Consider the following 20,304-nt stretch of genomic DNA (forward strand, 5'->3'; position numbering starts at 1 on the left):
GGAGGAGGGGCACAACGTAATGTAGAGGGCAGAGGACAGGTCTAGGAGGAGGAGCACAGAGTAATGTAGAAGGTTCAGGACAGGTCTAGGAGGAGGAGCAAAGAGTAATGTAGAAGGTTCAGGACAGGTCTAGGAGCACAGAGTAATCTAGAAGGTTCAGGACAGGTCTAGGAGGAGGAGCACAACATAATGTAGAGGGCAGAGGACAGGTCTCGGAGGAGGAGCACAGAGTAATGTAAAATGTTCAGGACAGGTCTAGGAGGAAGAGCACAGAGTAATGTAGAAGGTTCAGGACAGGTCTAGGAGGAGGAGCACAGAGTAATGTAGGAGGAGGTCGAGTCCAGGAAGAATAGCACAGAGTTTTGTAGGATGAGGAAAAAGGATCTAGGAGGAGAAGCAGGGAGTAATGTGGTGTTTGGATAGATATCAGATTATTAGTCACTTTTGTTATGGTGTTGGTGAATTATTACAGATGTCATTGAGATTGAAGCCAAGTAAAACTCATGTTGAATGAGAGGTACGTAGAAAGTTTAAGGTTGACCGATTCTTAGGGCCGAAACAAGATGGAATGATTGCCGAAGAAATAGGACAAGGGATGTTTTCTTACGGATGGGTGTGTTATCAGAATATTCAGAAGAAGAGGGGCAAATGCCAGTGGTTGGTCATCAGTTACTGAGGGGGTTTGGAATTGTGGCACACGGAGTAGTAAGGTTTGGGAAGAGATGGGACATTACAGGGTTACAGTGATAAGGAGGGATGTGAAGATTAGTGATGGCCGATAAGCTGATTATTATGGAGAGGACTGGACCTCTGGTATAGAAGGGGCTGTGGGGTTAGAAGAGGACACATTCTGTTTTCTGTAATATTCGTGGTGAAGTCTGCAGCTGGGACAAGGGATGTGGGAGGGCGCTGAGGGGAACGGAGAAGGGGTGGATGGTGCTGAGTAGCTGATGGGGCTGTGGGACAGAAGATATGAGATTGGTGAAGATTCCCTGTTTGGCAGAAATAAGAGATAAGTTCTTCCTCAGAGCCTCTGTTCTTCCATTGACGCTCTGCACACCTTGGACTTCACCTCATTTTCTGGCCAGGTTGGTGTCAGGACCGATTACTGATCTGCTCAGTCCTGTTATGTGTGAGTTCAGCGACCACACTGGAGGTCACTGAGGGTTGGGTGTCGTGAAGCGAGGGGACAGCAGAGAGTGGTGTGAATGTCGCGATGTGCGAGAGTCCTGCAGGATGGGGAAATAAAAGAGACTGTAATGTGGTCATATGGGGGTGAAGGTCCATTAACCCCTTAAGGATGCAGTCTTAGTTTTGAATGACGCCGTTCAATTTACCATAAAATGTACGGAAATAGAAAACGCAATTCGGTTGCCCTTTTTATTTCCATGATGTTCATTGAGCAATAAAAATGACTTGGATTCTCAGTGTGATTACGGTGACACCAAACCTAACTTTTTTAATTATTATTTTATTGCATGTATTACTTTTTTACTATCTTAGTGGTGAAAATAAATTCCAAAGTTTGTAATTAAATATAAAATTTGTTTTTATATAATTTTTCGTAATGTTTTCTTTTTTTCTCTGTCATTGGAGCTGTCAATTTGGGTTATATAGGACTTTTTCTTCATTCTTTCTTTTTTTTGTGTTTTTTTTTTTACCTTACATGCTTAATAATTCCCTATTTTCATAGGAGTCAGCCATATGAAATATATTTAAATTTTCTTTCTTTATATAGAAGAAAAGTAGGGGGTGATTTTTTTTTAATTTGTTATTTTTTATATTTTTAAAACTTTTATTATACACTTTTTAAAACTTTTCTTTTTATTTAATCACTTGTACTACTCTATATACTGCAATTGTCCATTATTGCACTTTATAAGGAAAATCATGATCTCCTATGAAGCTCAGTCTATAGTTGGGCCATTTAGGAGTACCAAAGATGGCGTTACTGGGGGTCTGATGGGTTCCTGAATGGATGCTCCGACATGTTTGTACATGAGATAGACAGTGGTCACAGGAATGGAGAGGTTATGCAGGCCCATGAGGTCTTCCCCCACACAGTCTACATGTGAACAGGTCTTCAAATGAGCAATAGTTGAAGGCCACACAGTCCATAGCTTCTCATTGACGGCCAATGTAAATGGGCCTTTAGAAAAGGGATGATCAAAAGGTCTCGTGGATGCTCATGTTTGTGAGGACCATTGTGAGAGGTGAAAGGTAGAAGTGATTTGTGTTTTGTGTCAGCAGGGATGTGGATGGCGGCCATGACAATGGTGGGGTTGTCCATTGTATGGAGTTGCATATAAAGTGGTAGTAAGGCTTGGTAGAGGCCGAGTAGGATGGACGGAGCAGTGACCTGAGAAGGGAATACTGTCTCTACCGTCATGTTTGTGCCGGGACAGATAGTATGAGTATAATAGACCTCAGACAAAGCCTTATCGGGGGACGTCAGACACGTTTCCATTAGAAGGTAATATGCAGAGTGAAGTGGAGGCAAAGGAAATGGGCTAAAGATCTAAGGAGTTTCTGATGAAAGGGGATATTACTTTGGGCCATTTAATACATTTGTGAAATTGCATCTATTAAATATGTATGCTCATCATGCTTGCCATTAGCAGATTCTAGAGTTTCCTCCTAATGACTCATCTCACCACTTCTCTGCCCATACTCCCAATAGCACATATAGGATTTATCATGCGACATCCAACCTCACAACCGTAAAGTCCCCTCGTTATGATGAAGGCTCCCCCATCACTTCCAAGACTGAAGGAACATGGACCCCAGTAAGCTCCTGCATCTCCCTAGTCACAGAACCACTTTGAAGATCTAATTTGTTCAATATCACACAGATCGGCGCCATTTCCATAAAAATCTGGGTTCACTGAGCGCCATCTCGCCTGGGCTGATGATTGGCAGAATGAGCCTTCACAGGAAAGGTCAGTGCCGATCTTCACCTGTACCCAAAGCAAAATAGATCTCAGGACAACAGCACTTGAAAATCATGGTTGTCACTCACCCTGTTGTCTCCCCGCTCCAGTATTGGCTGATCGGTGTCATGATTACATGGGCCTATGATCAGGATGTACATTTGTGAACTATAGGCCCTTGTAAATTAACATTTAGTCCACCACAGGCCCTCAGGGACCATCATCAGGGCCTGAAGGGGGATAGAGGGGTTTTGAGGGGGATACAGCCATCTGAAAGGTGAAGAGAGGGGTTTGTAGATGAACACAGTGGTCTCAAGGAGGACAGAAGAGTCTGGAAGATAACAGGAGCCTGGAGGAGAACAGAGGAGCCTGAAGGAGGACAGCGGGGTTTGGAGTGGACAGAAATATCTGAGTCGCCCGCCAGGGCAGTGGGGTACTCGGTACCGGGTTGGGTACTTCACAGGGGGATGTCACGGTGGCTGACCCAGCCCATGGCCCTGGGACGTCCTTTTAAAAGGGAAAGGTCTTTAAAAGGGATAAAGTTTGTGTTCGTGATGCCACCTGTGGTATTCGGTCAGGGTGACCGACGCTGCTTTAAGGGGTCCGCTGGGGTGATGTTATGGCAGCTAGATGGTATACCTTCCCACAGGTGAAGTGTATCCCCAGAGCTTCCCTTTGTGTAGATGGTGAATGACTAATGGCGCAGTGAAGAACGAGGACACAGGGTTGCAGTCTCTTTACCTTTACTGAAGACTTCATCATCCAATCCAGGGCACCAGATCACAGGGCAGACAGAGTCCGGCCGGTTTGGAGGCAAGTCCAGAGTCCCCTTGTCCAGGTGGGAATCAATAGCCGTCCCTTGCGCTGTAGTGGTGTAGTCCCTTACTGCCTATGGCTTTACATAAGGGTCTCACAGATGTGGTGTCTTTCTCTCTGTCCCCCATATAGGATAGGACAAACCCATATGACTGGTGGCTTGAGGCTGTTTATAGGGACTCTAGCATGCATTGGCCTCCATGGGTTGCCACCGTGCCTCCTGGGTGTAGGGCGGACAGGTTACTTGCAATTAGCTGTCCTGCCGGTCTCTGGAGCCAAACATAAAGGTCCTTACTCCCTCGGTGTTTCGGCTACCGGGCTTCTGCGCCTCAAAAGGAGGCAGCCTGTGTAGGGCTGGTCCCCTTCTGGTATCCTCTCCTTTGCTACGACTTCCTTCATGCTCGCTGCAATACAATTCTGCCTTCTGAATGTCTCTTTTTGGGAGCTGTAGCTCTGAGGGCATGCACAGCTCCTTTGGACCATCTGTCCACCTCAGACTACTGTCTGGAACTTTCTAACTTTCCCTACAGACTACCAGTTATATATATATATGGGGAGTGACCTAATAAATAGGGTCAGGAGCTCCCCCTGGTGGTTTGGAGTGTGAAATGTGTTGCATGTTTGTGATACCTGGATGCAGTTATCCTTCTTTGCCTCCAAACGTAGTATCACTCTCCCCGAGAGGAAAGCAATACCACTGCGACGACCAGGACCCTGGGGCACCGCATATCTAAAGGGAAAAACAGAGTTAGTGTTTGGAAGATAAAGTCTTGGAATGAGACAGAGGGTACTGAGTGCTGGAGGGGACAGAGGTCTGTAAAATGAACACAGTTGCCTGAAGGAGGACTGAGGAGTCTGAAGGAGAACAGAGGAGCCTGGAGGAGAACAGAGGAGCCTGGAGGAGAACAAAGGAACCTGGAAGGGGATAGAAGCATTTGGAGTAGGACAATGGGGTTTGGCATGGACAGAAATATCTAGGGGACAGAGGAGTCTGAAAGGGAAAGAGAGAGGTCTGTAAGATGAACACAGTGGTCTGAAGGAGGACATGGGAGTCTGGAGGAGAACAGAGGAGACTGGAAGGGGAAGGAGAAATTTGGACAGGACAGCAGGGTTTGGAGTGGACAGAGTAAGTGCTATCAGAATGAGGGAGGACAGATAGGTCTGGAAAGGATGGAGGTATCCAAAGGGGTAAAAAAAGGTGTCTGTAGAAAGACAGAATTGTCTAAAAGGGGGCAGAGAAATCTACAGAAGGGCAGAGGATACTGGAGGAAAAGAGAGGTGTTTAGAGGGCAACAGAATTGTTCACTGGGTACAGAGCAGTTTGGAGAGGAACAGAAGACTCCTGATGGAACAGAGGAGTCAGGAAGAGGACAGATGTGTCTAAAGAGGGATATAGGAGTGTAGAGGAGGACAGAGAAGTGTGGAGGGGATAGAGGTATCTGAAAAAGGTGGTCAGTAGTCTGAAGAGGGTGACAGAGGAGTCTGAAGGGGAACACAGAGGTTTCCGAGAGGACAGACGAGTCCAGAGGAGGATAGAGAAGTCTAAAGGGGAAAGAGGTATCTGAAAGAGGAGGTCAGTAGTCTGGAAGAGGGTGACAGAGGAGTCTGGAGGGGAACACAGAGGTTTTCTGAGAGGACAGAGGAGTCCAGAGTATGTGTGCACGGAGATAGTCGGGATAGATAGCTGTCGGCAGAGACCTGCACTCCCGAGCATTGAAATGATGAAGATGGAAAAGTGATGAATATGGAAATCACAGGACTGAGATGCCACTGATATGGAAATGATTTAAAAATGAATGAAACAAGATGTTCAAAACCTCTGGCTTCCTTAAATCCTGAGATGCAATGGCCATGGGGCAGGCTTAGGCCAAGCAGGTTCTCACAGTAGCACCAGCAACATGCAGCCTGGGGTTGTCGTGGTGATGATTAGCCCCTGAACACTGGGAAAATGGCTGCACCATTGGTTCCACCACCAAATTAATGTAGTACCGAGCTGTTAGGCTACGTTCACATTTGCGTTGTGCGCCGCTGCGTCGGCGACGCAACGCACAACGCAAATAAAAACGCACCAAAACGCACGCTAAAAGGCTGCGTTTTGCGACGCATGCGTCCTTTTTTGCCGAAATTTGGACGCAAAAAAAGTGCCACTTGTTGCGTTTTCTTTGCCCAACGCTTGCGGCAAAAAAACCGCATGCGTCGCACAACACAGCACAACGCATGTCCATGCGCCCCCCATGTTAAATATAGTGGCGCATGACGCATGCGTCGCCGCTGCGGCGCCCGACGCAAACACGCAAAACGCTAATGTGAACGTACACTTAGTGACCGTAGTGAAGACTAGAGGAGACACCATAATCCCAGGAATAGGACTGACCTCACTGCCCTACAAGGTTATTATGGTGCAGAGTAAGATGGAGTGGAGATCTGTCTTCTTCAGCCACGAGTCCGTCTTTGGCCTTGGATGCATTGATAACCAGTGGTCTCTACTGATTGGATATTGCTGGAGACTAAGCTCCACATCCAGAGGTGGACAGGGGAATTGGAGACCACTATTCTGCAGGGTGCATGTCCTTCTATATGCCATTAAATCTTTGCTATTCCTGATTCAGCTCCACAATTGTAATCTGAGAAGACCCCTTACTTCTATAACAGACCCCTTTAGTGATGAAGTAGAGGGAGTCTCATAGCCAAAATCACCTCCCCCACTGTTCCTGGACTGGGGGCTCAGGATGGTGTGACCACTACTGTGGACTGCTTCACCTTTAATACCAAATATGTCAAAAAAGAGGAGATGGAGACATGAACTGAGACCTTAACATCTGGGCACTCCGGCAGATACGTAGATGATGTTTTGGGTGGGTCCAGGTCTACGTCTCCAGGAACCCAAACAGCTTAATCAGACATGTGCTTAATCAGACTTGAGGGGACAAGAGGGTCCAATGATAAATCAGAGGCCAAGACCACCCCATGAAATGTTTCATTTATGGTCTTTTGTTTCTGCAGAGAAGAAGAGAAAGTGGAAGTTGGATCATCAATATCAGATGGGAAATCTGTGACTGCAGTGTAAGGTAATTATATCAGTGATGTCATCACCAGGGGTTGGGGCTGACAACCTCTCACAAAGAATATATAGATTGGTTGTCAGCCTTAAAGGTGAAGCTCTGATATGAAATGTTGTGTTCCAGATGAGCCGAGCGACGCGGAGAGACCCCAGTCTGTGGCTGCAGACCGCTGCCCTGCTCTGGAAGAATCTTCTGCTAAAATGGAGGAGGAAGTGGCACTCTATCCTGGCAAGTTTCACGTCTGATGGTTACGGAGCGCTTCTTGTCATTACAATCACACGATCGCCACATATTGATCTGATTAATCGCTGCCACTTCAGTAATGTTCTGACCCGGTCTTATCTCCCTGCACAGGAGTGGCTCCAGCACTTGGCGTTTGTGCTGATCTTATTTTTCCTGACACTTGTTCTGTGGGATTCAAGATTGAGCGGTCAGTCTCCCGCCTACGACCTGGGGCGCCTGGATCATCTGAACAGCTCCAATATAATCATTGGCTACAGCCAGGAATCAGCTGACGCAGCCATGGTGCGCAGAGTTCTGCAGAAAGTTCAAAAAAGCGACAAAATGTCAGGTAATAGGCGCCAGTTTTGTCGAGTATTATGGGTGGAGTTCCTCTTTAAGAACAGATAGTAATTCTGGTGATAAAAGTGCAGGAGGACAGGTGGAGTAGGCGTTCCTATCCACATCGGAGGACCGTTTCAGTGTAACTGGGGTAAAAATCTGCATATTTACGGTGCAAAATGTGCGGAGCAAAGATTCACAGCAGAGTGCAGCAGCCAGATCTGTGCGGGGCAGATATGCTGCAGAAAAAATAATGCACCAGAAAATGCAGAGTTCAATAGCATCTTTTTTTTTTTTTTTTTTTAATAAATTGCTTATTTTCTCCACACACATAGGAAAAACTGCAGCAGTTTGTGTGCTACAGAGGTCAAAAGGCTCTAAGAGGAGAGCTCTTAGAGCCTTTTGACCTCCGTAGCACACACTGCATTTATTTCTACTGCGTTTTTTTATGTGTTTGCAGAAATTCAGCGATTTCTGAAAAGCAAAGACGCTGTTGAACTCTGCATTATTTGGTGCGTTTTTTTTTTTTACTGTGCAGAAAGCCTAGAAAAAAAAAACGCTTGTTAGAAAAAAACAAAAAATGTATTTTTGAAGTGGGTTATTCAAATTTAAAGGGAAGATACTGCGTTTGTACATAATTTATAAATCAATGTAATGTACATAACATGCTGTTATAACCAAGTTTTGATTGCATTTGAAACATATTGCGTGAGTCCACCATCTTCTGCTCCTCTGAAAACAAGCTGTTCTTCCGATGCAGTAACTGCTGGTGACAGCAGGTGACAGGGCAGTCACTTGATCAGCAACTTTCTGTAGTTTCAGCACAATCAGTGTTTTATCAGCAGGAGATTATCTGAAGGACAGGTGCAGAGCAGTCAGGTTAATTTGTGAAACCCCGCCCCCACAATGCACAGTATACACAGAAAGCTGGCTCAGAAGAAATTTGTGTATGTTTTAAAATTATTTCTCCACTTTTAATATGGTAAAAGAGTGGTGATTTGAACGTTTAATTTTATTTTTTCAGATTTTGTAGAACTTTTTTTAGCTTTTCACTGTATTTGTAAGTCCCCTTAGAGGCCTTGGATCTGTTCATATGAGCGCTGGTGTTATATACAGCAATGCCACAGCACTGGTCTCCTTCACAGGAGTACCATGGTGACAGTCACAGGGTTCCTGGGTCACAGTGCATGATGCCGATCCCTCCTACACCCGTCCTGGGTCACAGTGCATGATGCCGATCCCTCCTACACCCATCCTGGGTCACAGTGCATGATGCCGATCCCTCCTACACCTGTCCTGGGTCACAGTGCATGATGCCGATCCCTCCTACACCCATCCTGGGTCACAGTGCATGATGCCGATCCCTTCTACACCCATCCTGGGTCACAGTGCATGATGCCGATCCCTCCTACACCCATCCTGGGTCACAGTGCATGATGCCGATCCCTCCTACACCCATCCTGGGTCACAGTGCATGATGCTGATCCCTCCTACACCCGTCCTAGGTCACAGTGCATGATGCCAATCCTTCCTTCACCCATCCTGGGTCACAGTGCATGATGCCGATCCCTCCTACACCTCTCTTGGGTCACATGTCTCTGCATTTCTTGCCTCCAGGTGTCACCATTAAAGAATTCCCCAGTGAGGAGGAGCTTCTGCGGGAGCTTCAGTACACAGATAGAATGGTTGCAGTGAAGTTTAGGGATGAGTTCACGTATCACCTCCAGTTCAAAGCAGGTCAGGTGCCATCGCCCAACGACTACCTGGTGAGGAGAGGTGAGTGTTTCGTATGGATGCAATCAGATTCGGCCCCCCGAGCACTGGCTGCAGGGGGCTGTTTAGCCAGTGATCCCTGTTATGTCCCCTTCCCGTTGCTATGTTTTTGGGTCACATCTGTCATCACAATGTGTCTCTACAGATTTTTGTTACACTTTGGAATATTGCCGTCCAGTAAAGTACTGGAAATATGGATTCCTGATGCTACAGGCCAGCATTGACGCCGCCATCATCGAGGTGATGTATACTGTGACTGCTGAACAACATAATTGCAGAACCACTAACCAGAATCTTTGAAAAATCCTGGAGGACAGGGGAAGTCCCAGAAGATTGGAGAAGGGCAAATGTCCCTATCTTCAAAAAAGGAGCCAGGAAATGACAGGCCAGTGAGCCTTACTTCTATTCCAGGAAATGACAGGCCAGTGAGCCTTACTTCTATACCAGAAAATATCTGTGAACAAATTATTACACAGCATGTATGTACTGTAAGTACTTGGATAAGAATACAATAATTAACCGGAGCCAGCATGGGTTTGTATCAAACAAGTCATGCCAGACTCATCTAATTTCCTTCAATGATGGAATCACTGACTGGGTGGATCAGGTAAATGCGGTAGATATTGTATATCTTGACTTCAGCAAAGCATTTGATAAAGTATCTCATACTCTCCTTATTTAAAAAATGACCACATATGGGATTGACAAGGCTACTGTTAGGTGGATAAATGTATTAAAACATACTGACCAGATAGTTATGAGACTATAATGAGTCAAAAAAGTATCTTTGGTTTTTTTTTTAATTAAAAATACAACTTTATTTAAACATACATAAAAAATGTACATGAATTAAAATAGTGCCTCTAACCAAGTGCAAATATATATACGAGGCCTGCTACAGCATATGGATAAAAATTATCCTAATATACAGATACAGTACATTTTATAAACTCCCCTTTTACGCCTTAACAATGCAAAATTATGCAAATGCTGATTGGGATATTCAGGATAAGATACTCTCCCAAGTCCTCAAAATTTATACCAACAATTCACTTATGTGAGTTAAATTTAAACTTTAAAGTGTGAAAAAATATTAATACCTCTATATCCAAATCGCATTACACGTGACAGATTAATTATATAGGATAATCCACAATATCACATATAAGAGCATATGCCCAAAATACAGGTGCATGTTATACAAGTCTCAATTACTAACAGCTGAATCATGTGGAAAACATCCACAAAAATAAATATCACCACATCATTATCCATCATTGTCTTGGCCCTAGTGTTACAAGTGGGGTACCACAAGGCTCTATCCTGGCCCCTGTGTTACAAGTGTGAACCACAAGGCTCTGTCCTGACCCCAGTGTTACAAGTGGGAACCACAAGGCTCTGTCCTGGCCCCTGTGTTACAAGTGTGAACCACAAGGCTCTGTCCTGACTCCAGTGTTACAAGTGTGAACCACAAGGCTCTGTCCTGGCCCCAGTGTTACAAGTGGGGTGCCACAAGGCTCTGTCCTGGCCCCAGTGTTACAAGTGGGTACCACAAGGCTCTGTCTTGGCCCTGGTGTTACAAGTGGGGTACCACAAGGCTCTGCCCTGGCCCCAGTTTTAAAAGTGGGAACCACAAAGCTCTGTTCTGGCCCCAGTGTTACAAATGGGGTACCACAAGGCTCTGTCCTGACCCCAATGTTACAAGTAGAGTACCACAAGGCTCTATCCTGACCCCAATGTTACAAGTAGAGTACCACAAGGCTCTGTCCTGGCCCCAGTGTTACAAGTGGGAACCACAAGGCTCTGTCCTGGCCCCAGGGTTACAAGTTGGCTACCACAAGGCTCTGCCCTGGCCCCAGTGTTACAAGTGGGGTATCACAAGGCTCTGTCCTTGCCCCAGTGTTACAAGTGGGGTACCACAAGGCTCTGTCCTGGCCCCAGTGTTACAAGTGGAGACCTCAAGGGAGAAATGCAAGATTTTACATCTGGGCAATAAAAATGAAAATTACATCTACAGAATGGGAGGAATAGAACTAAGAAACAGCATGTGTGAAAAAGACTCGGGTATACTAATAGATCACAGAGTGCACATGAGTCAACTGAGTGATGCAGCAGCAAAAAAGGCAAACACAGTTCTAGGATGTATTAAGAGAAGCATGAAGTCTAGATCACGTGAAGTAATTATCCCCCTCTACTCCTCCTTGGAGAAGACAATTGGTTTGCCATGAGGGTGATGGGGATCCAAGACCTTGCTTTCTGGTAAGTGATGGCATTTTACAGCAGTGGAGAGTATACAGGAGAGGAGAGGACTGATCTTGTAGGAGGTCACAGATTGAGAGCTGCAAAGTGGAAGGAGCAGGTCCTCAGCAGCACAGAGTATTTCTGAAGAGGAGTGATCTGAAGATCAGATTCAAAGAGGGGCAGGTTTGATTTTTCCCCCCATTGGTGGTGCTTAGGACAATGGAGTAGATGTGTAAGTGCTGCTTTGGATGTGATTGGAGTATAGTCCTGTATGTCACCCCTATTTTTTACCTTGCAGCTAACTACTAATCGTTCGGTCGGGGCCGCCATGATCTCCACTGCAGCTATGAAGATGAGATCGGTCATGGGGCTATACACACCGATCCTGTACATTGGGGCTTACATCATGGCAATGTGCATGTGTTACATCTCCGTGTCCTACCTGTTGATGCTCTCCATTGCCAAAGAGAGGAAGGAGCATCGGGAGATCATGAGGATGATGGGGCTCCAGGACCTGGCTTTCTGGTGAGTGGCAGCACAGAGTCTTTCAGGATATAGTGTGGAGAAGCAGCTTTGTGTACTTTTCTTACCAGTACTTAGCCGTTGTTCCTTCTCGCCCACTTTCCAGGTTATCGTGGGGATTGCTCTACGCCCTCTACGTCCTGATTATCGCTAATCTGTTGACACTGGTGACCACCAGTTATGTCTTTGTGGAGAGTTCCTACGGTGTCATCCTACTCTTGTTCTTCCTTTACGGGATATCGATGGTAGGATTCATATCACATCCAGAGCTGCATTCACAATTCTGCAGTAATCACCATGCTCGGTCTCTTCGGCTGCTCGTGGTGTGCGGCTGTTCAGATGTGTTAGTCCTCAGCTGCTGTGCTCTGCATAGGCAGTGACTGAGATGACAAAAGCTACACTGCACTCCCTAGCAAATCCCCGCCTCACATCTCACTTTTTATTTTGTGAGAGGAGAGACAGGGAACGACTGCTAGGAAAGCCCAACCCAAATATATAAAAAAGTGTCACCTTGAAAAGAAAAACTACTAACGTTATAATAAAGTTTACGTCTCTTCATACGTTATCTAACTCTAACTACGATTACGGCTAGGCTTAGGTAAGGGATAGAACAAGGGTTAGGCTTAGGAAAGTTATAGAACTAGGGTTAGGCATAGGTAAGGGATAGAACTAGGGTTAGGCTTAGTTAAGGGTCAGAACTAGGGTTAGGCTTAGATAAGTTATAGAACCAGGGTTAGGCATAGGTAAGGGATAGAACTAGGTTAGGCTTAGGTACGTGATAGACCTAGGGTTAGGCATCTGTAAGGGATAGAACTAGGGTTAGGCATTGCTAAGGGATAGCATTAGGGTTAGGCTTAGGTAAGGGACAAAACTAGGGTTAGGCTTAGGTAAGGGACAGAACTTGGGTTAGGCTTAGAAAAGGGATAGAACTAGGGTTAGGCTTAGGTAAAGAAAAGAACTAGTTCTAGGCTTAGGTAAGGGATATAACTAGGGTTAGGCTTAGGTAAGGGATAGAATTAGGGCTATGCCTAGGTAAGGGATAGAACTAGGGTTAGGTTTAGGTAAGGGATAGAACTAGGGTTAGGCTTAGGTAAGGGATTGAACTAGGGCTATGCCTAGGTAAGGGATAGAACTAGGGTTAGGTTTAAGTAAGGGATAGAACTAGGGTCTAAAGTTAGGGTTAGGGTTGGGGCTAAAGTTAGGGTTAGTGTTGGGGCTAAAGTTACGGTTAGGGTTGGGACAGAAGGTAGGGTTAGGGTTGGGGCAAAAGTTAGGGTTAGGGTCGGCGCTAGAGATAGGGTTAGGGTTTGGATTACGTTTACGGTTGGGATTAAGGTTGGGATAAGGGTTAGGGGTGTGTCAGGGTTAGGGGTGTGGTTAAGGTTATGGTTAGGGTTGGGATTAGGGTTAGGAGTGTGGTTAGAGTTATGGTTAGGGTTGGGATTAAGGTTAGGGGTGTGTTCAGGTTAGGGTTTCAGTTAGAATTCGGGGGTTTCCACTGTTTGGGCACATCAGGGGCTCTCCAAGCATGAGATGGCGTCCGATCTCAATTCTAGCCAATTCTGCGCTGAAAAAGTAAAACACTGCTCCTTCCCTTCCGAGCTCTGCCGTGTGCCCAAACAGTTGTTTATCCCCACATATGGGTTATCAGTGTACTCAGGACAAATTGGACAAGAACTTTGGCAGTCCAATTTCTCCTGTTACCCTTGGGAAAATACAAATTTGGGGGCTAAAAATCATTTTTGTGGGGGAAAAAATTTGATTTTTTTTTATTTTCACGGCTCTGCATTATAAACTTTAGTGAAACAGTTGGGGGTTCAAAGTTCTCACAACCCATCTAGATAAGTTCCTTAGGGAGTCTACTTTCCAAAATGGTGTCACTGATTAGGCACATCAGGGGCCCTCCAAATGCGACATGGTGTCCTATCTCAATTCCAGCCAATTTTGCATTGAAAAGTCAAACGGCGCTCTTTCCTTTCCGAGCTCTGCCATGTGCCCAAACAGTGGTTTACCCCCACATATGGGGTATCAGCATACTCAGGACAAATTGCACAACAACTTTTGGGTCCAATTTCTTCTGTTACCATTGGGAAAATAAAAAATTGGAAGCAAAAGATAATTTTTGCAAAAAAAAATATGATTTTTCATTTTTACGGCTCTACATTATAAACTTCTGTGAATTACTTGGGGGTCAAAGTGCTCACCACACATCTAGATAAGTTCCTTAGGGGTCTACTTTCCAAAATGGTGTAACTTGTGGGGGGTTTCCACTGTTTAGGCAAATTAGGGGCTTTCCAAACGTGACATGGCGTCCTATCTCAATTCCAGCCAATTTTGCATTGAAAAGTCAAATGGCGCTTCTTCCCTTCCAAGCTCTCCCATGCGCCCAAACAGTGGTTTACCCCCACATATGGGGTATCTGCGTACTCAGGACAAATTGTACAACAACTTTTGGTGTCCAAATTCTCCTGTTACCCTTGGTAAAATAAAACAAATTGAATCTGAAGTAAATTTTTTGTTAAAAAAAGTTAAATGTTCATTTTTTTTTAAACATTCCAAAAATTCCTGTGAAGCACCTGAAGGGTTAATAAACTTCTGGAATGTGGTTTTTAGCACCTTGAGGGGTGCAGTTTTTAGAATGGTGTTACTTTGGGGTATTTTCTATCATATAGACCCGTCAAAGTGACTTCAAATGTGATGTGGTCCCTAAAAATAAATGGTGCTGTAAAAATGAGAAATTGCTGGTCAACTTTTAACCCTTATAAGTCCCTAACAAAAAAAATTTGGTTCCAAAATTGTGCTGATGCAGACTTATGTGACATATCTCTGTGATTTAAGAGCATGAAAATTCAAAGATGGAAAATTGCGAAATTTTCAAAATTTTTGCCAAATTTCTGGGTTTTTTTTTCACAAATAAACACAAGTAATATTGAGGAATTTTTACCACTAACGTGAAGTGCAATATGTCACGAGAAAACAATGCCAGAATCACCAGGATCCATGTGAGTGTTCCAGAGTTATAACCTCATAAAGGGACAGTGGTCAGAATTGTAAAAATTGTCCCGGTCATTAATGTGCAAACCACCCTTGGGGGTAAAGGGTAAAGGTAGATGCCTTATCTCGTTGCTTTCCTGGGAAAGGAAATAAGTGTGAACCTGTACCTATTCTTCAAAAATAGGGTGGTTATGGCATCTATATGCTCCAATCTGGTTTGTTGACGTTGTTTGCGCTCAGGGGGACGCCCCTGCTGCCTGTCCACTTGGTAAACTGTTTGTCCTGGTAAATCTCCGTCTTGACCTTAGCGAACATCACTATTCGGTATTGGCCAGACACCCTGGTAATAAAGCGACCGCTGAGCGTTTTTGGTGGCCAGGTGCTCATCAGGATGATCGGGAGTATGTAGCCGCCTGCAATATCTGTGCACGTTCTAAGACCTCTCATACTTGGCCGTCAGGGACTCTCTAACTGTTGGAGATCCCAGCACACCTTGGACTCATTTCTCGGTCAATTTTATCACGGATCTTCCCATGTAGGAAGGGAACACTGTAATTCTGATGGAGATAGACAGAAAGGTCTCATTTTATCGCTTTACCGAACACCAAATCCTTGGTAGAAGTTTTCATCAGGGAAATAATTAGATTACATGGGATCCCGACCGTTATTGTTTCTGATCGGGGGTGCAGTTTGTCTCCAAGCTTTGGAGGGCATTTGTAATTTTCTTCTGCTTTTCACCCATAGTCTAATGGTCAGACTGAATGGGTTAACCAGAATCTAGAGAGTATCTCAGGTGTTTTGTATCTGAAAATCAGGAGGACTGGGCCACCTTTTTACCATTAGCTGAATTCTCTGTAAATAATAATCATTGTCAGGAATCGACCAGTAAGCAGGGCCGTATTTAGAGTTTCTGCTGCCCTAGGCACTTTTAGTGCTGCCTCCCCCTTTGGTGAGTATGACACTATCGGCAGTGACTTTGGCAAGAATCGCTGATGTGAAAGTAGCCTTTTGCAGTTTTTCTGCATCTGCTGTGTAACGGATCACTTACAGCAACACTGGATTCGGCCTCATTCATTCCCCATGGAATTTGTGGCACTTTGCCGTGATCTGGCAAATGCGGTACCATACCTCCCAACTTTTGAAGAAGGGAAAGAGGCCTAAAGTTTGCGGCGCACGCCTCTGACCACACCCATTTCACAACTAGTCACACCCATATCCACGTCCCAACCACACCCATTTAGCACTGCTGATCACACTGTTTCATATACAATAATTATAAACAAAAATAAATATGGCCACACAGTGCTCCATACTGTATAATGGCCACACATGATGCTCCATACTGTATAATGGCCACACATGATGCTCCATACTGTATAATGGCCGCACATGATGCTCCATACTGTATAATGGCCACACATGATGCTCCATACTGTATAATGACCCCACATGATGCTCAATACTGTATAATAGCCACACATGATGCTCAATACTGTATAATGGCTCTACATGATGCTCAATACTGTATAATAGCCACACATGATGCTCTATATTGTATAATGGCCACACGATGCTCCATACTGTATAATGGCCACACATGATGCTCAATAATGTATAATGGCTCTACATGATGCTCAATACTGTATAATGACCACACATGATGCTCCATACTGTATAATGGCCACACATGATGCTCAATACTGTATAATGACCCCACTTGATGCTCCATACTGTATAATAACCCCACATGATGCTCAATACTGTATAATGCCCCCTCCCATCTTGTATGCACGGCTCATCTTCCTCCCATCCGATATGCATGGCTCAAATTCCCACCCCCTCCTCCTGTGTGCATGGCTCATATTCCCCCCCCCCCTCCTGTATGCATGGCTCATATCCCCCCCCCTCCTGTATGTTGGCTCATATCCCCCCTCCTGTATGCATGGCTCATAATCCCCCCCCCCGTGTATGCATGGCTCATAATTCCCCCCCAACTCCTGTATGCATGGCTCATATTCCACCCCCCTCCTGTATGCATGGCTCATAATCCCCCCCCCTCCTGTATGCTTGGCTCATAATCCCCCCCACCTCCTGTATGCATGGCTCATATTCCACCACCACCCTCTATTGTATGCATGGCTCATATTCCACCACCACCCCCTCCTGTATGCATGACTCATAATTCCCCCCTTTATGCATGGCTCATATCCTCCCCCTCCTGTATGCATGGCTCATAATTCCCCCCTGTATGCATGGCTCATATCTCCCCCCTCCTGTATGCATGGCTCATAATTCCCCCCCTGTATGCATGGCTCATATCCTCCCCCTCCTGTATGCATGGCTCATAATTCCCCCCTGTATGCATGGCTCATATTCCCCCCCCTCCTGTATGCATGGCTCATAATTCCCCCCCTGTATGCATGGCTCATATTCCCTCCCTCTTGTATGCATGGCTCATAATTCCCCCCCTGTATGCATGGCTCATATTCCCCCTCCTCCTGTATGCATGGCTCATAATTCCCCCCCACCTCTTGTATGCATGGCTCATATTCCCCCCTCGTATACATGGCTCTTCTCTCCCACTCCTTCTCCCATCTTGCATGGCTCGGCTTACTGTCCTCCTTCATCCCCCCATCCCCTGTCCCTCATACTCACCTATCCCACACCGCGTGGCCGCGCCGACATCCCTCTGGCTCTGTCCCGCCTCCCGGCGCAGCACCTTCTTCCTGAGTGCGCGGTCATGTGGTACTGCTCATTAAGGTCATGAATATGCGCATATTCAGTACCTTAATGAGCGGTACCACGTGACCGTTCACTCAGGACGCTACAGATGCTGAGACAAGGCATCGCTGGAGCAGGGTGAGTATCGTCTTCAAGGAGGGTGGGAGGCAGGCAGGCAGGCGGGGGGCAGGGGCGGTCGGTTGGGAGGTGACCCGGGACTTTAAAAAAAAAAAAACCTTGCTCAGGTGCCGCCCCCCGCATTGTCCCCACCATAGGCACGTGCCCTCAAGTGCCTAGTGGCAAATACGGCCCTGCCAGTAAGTTCCTGTTTTTCAGGGCATATGGGCTCCATCCTCAATTTAGTTCATTTAAAAGTAATCTCCCTTTTAGATTGCCTGAAGAAGAACAGTTTTCATCGTCTATTACGTCCGTGTGGCAGGGGGTCACTAATAATTTGAAGAAGATGGGATCCAAATATAGGAGTGTGGCTGATCGGAAACATTTTGTGGGTCCGGACCTGTGTGCTTGTGACTTGGTGTGGTTGTCAGATTAGGGATAGGACTGGGTGTAGGACTATAGTGTGGGATAGTGGCTGGTTGAAGGCCAAGATAATAAAATAGATAAAACAACAAAACTATAGAAAAAAGAAACATAACAAAATATAACTTAAATATAAATTATGTATAAAACCAGGTGCTGGCAGCCGCTGATCTCCACATCACCGTATCTCCCTCCCTACAGATCTGCTTCACCTTCATGCTGTGCGCTCTGCTCCGGAGGCCTCGGCTTGTTGCCATCGCCGGATTCTTCGTCACCCTACTGCTCTCCGTCCTGAGCACTTTGCCCCTGGTGAAGATCTTGCCCGTCTTCCTAGAAGTCTTCCTTTGTGTTTTTCCACCATTTGCCTTTTCTATCGGGATCACAGAGGTAAGTGTCGGTTTGTGGCGTCCTCCTCCACGTACAGGTCCACATTAGGACTCACCCGTAGTACCTGGCAAACCCACAACCGTATGTGCAGTGCTGTGAGTCCAGCGTGTCAGTTCTATAAAGTTTAGGGTTAAACTGCAGCAAATTTACAGGAAAATCAGCAACTAAAACAGGTATGACCCCATAAAGGGCTCCAGGGTGGGAATATTGCATTGTTCATGGCTGTAAGACCCAAACAGACATGGCTGTCCTCTGATTTCAGAGCATACATATGGAGAATGGCCTGCAGGGCGTCTTCTTCTCCGACATCCCAATCAACTCCTCTTATCTCCTGGCCAGTTACATCGGCCTCCTGCTGGACTCCGTCCTCTACATCCTCCTCACATTGTATTTTGATAAGATCCTGGCAGGTAAAGGTTATGGATATGAAACCATATCTTGTGATGTGTCCTGATTAATCAGCACCAGTGTCCACTAGGGGGAGCTTCCTGTATCCAGAGATCCATGATAAGATCCTGTCTGCAGCCACCACTAGGGGGAGCTCCCTGTATACAGAGATACATGATAAGATCCTGTCTGTAGCCTCCACTAGGGGGAGCTCCCTGTATACAGAGATACATGATAAGATCCTGTCTGCAGCCACCACTAGGGGGAGCGCCCTGTATACAGAGATACATGATAAGATCCTGTCTGCAGCCACCACTAGGGGGAGCTCCCTGTATACAGAGATACATGATAAGATCCTGTCTGTAGCCACCACTAGGGGGAGCTCCCTGTATACAGAGATACATGATAAGATCCTGTCTGCAGCCACCACTAGGGGGAGCGCCCTGTATACAGAGATACATGATAAGATCCTGTCTGCAGCCACCACTAGGGGGAGCTCCCTGTATACAGAGATACATGATAAGATCCTGTCTGTAGCCACCACTAGGGGGAGCTCCCTGTATACAGAGATACATGATAAGATCCTGTCTGCAGCCACCACTAGGGGGAGCTCCCTGTATACAGAGATACATGATAAGATCCTGTCTGCAGCCACCACTAGAGGAAGCTCCCTGTATACAGAGATACATGATAAGATCCTGTCTGCAGTCACCACTAGGGGGCGCTCCCTGTATACAGAGATACATGATAAGATCCTGTCTGCAGCCACCACTAGGGGAAGCTCCCTGTATACAGAGATACATGATAAGATCCTGTCTGCAGTCACCACTAGGGGGAGCTCCCTGTATACAGAGAAACATGATAAGATCCTGTCTGTAGTCACCACTAAAAGGAGCTCCCTGTATACAGAGATACATAAGATCCTGTCTGCAGCCACCACTAGGGGGAGCTCCCTGTATACAGAGATACATAAGATCCTGTCTGCAGCCACCATTAGGGGGAGCTCCCTGTATACAGAGATACATGATAAGATCCTGTCTGCAGTCACCACTAGGGGGAGCTCCCTGTATACAGAGATCTATGATAAGATCCTGTCTGCAGCCACCACTAGAGGAAGCTCCCTGTATACAGAGATACATGATAAGATCCTGTCTACAGTCACCACTAGGGGGCGCTCCCTGTATACAGAGATACATGATAAGATCCTGTCTGCAGCCACCACTAGGGGAAGCTCCCTGTATACAGAGATACATGATAAGATCCTGTCTGCAGTCACCACTATGGGGAGCTCCCTGTATACAGAGAAACATGATAAGATCCTGTTTGTAGTCACCACTAAAAGGAGCTCCCTGTATACAGAGATACATAAG

The 20,304-nt window shown here is 45.9% G+C and overlaps 1 protein-coding gene across 1 annotated transcript in view; it reads left to right on the plus strand.

The window, feature by feature from the left end:
* The first annotated feature begins 843 nt into the window (after nt 1-843).
* Nucleotides 844-20,304, plus strand: part of LOC138663076 (ABC-type organic anion transporter ABCA8-like) — a 95,685-nt gene continuing 76,224 nt past the window's right edge. Inside the window, exons 1-10 of the mRNA XM_069749142.1 lie at nt 844-1,088; nt 6,750-6,814; nt 6,932-7,036; nt 7,163-7,379; nt 8,987-9,145; nt 9,288-9,382; nt 11,682-11,908; nt 12,012-12,150; nt 18,362-18,547; nt 18,810-18,957. Of these exons, the coding sequence (XP_069605243.1) occupies nt 6,932-7,036; nt 7,163-7,379; nt 8,987-9,145; nt 9,288-9,382; nt 11,682-11,908; nt 12,012-12,150; nt 18,362-18,547; nt 18,810-18,957 (1,276 nt within the window). The 5' untranslated portion in view covers nt 844-1,088; nt 6,750-6,814. The remainder of the gene's footprint in view (nt 1,089-6,749; nt 6,815-6,931; nt 7,037-7,162; nt 7,380-8,986; nt 9,146-9,287; nt 9,383-11,681; nt 11,909-12,011; nt 12,151-18,361; nt 18,548-18,809; nt 18,958-20,304) is intronic.

The sequence above is a fragment of the Ranitomeya imitator genome, chromosome 2 (assembly GCF_032444005.1).
Source record: "Ranitomeya imitator isolate aRanImi1 chromosome 2, aRanImi1.pri, whole genome shotgun sequence".
NCBI classification, from domain to species: domain Eukaryota; kingdom Metazoa; phylum Chordata; class Amphibia; order Anura; family Dendrobatidae; genus Ranitomeya; species Ranitomeya imitator.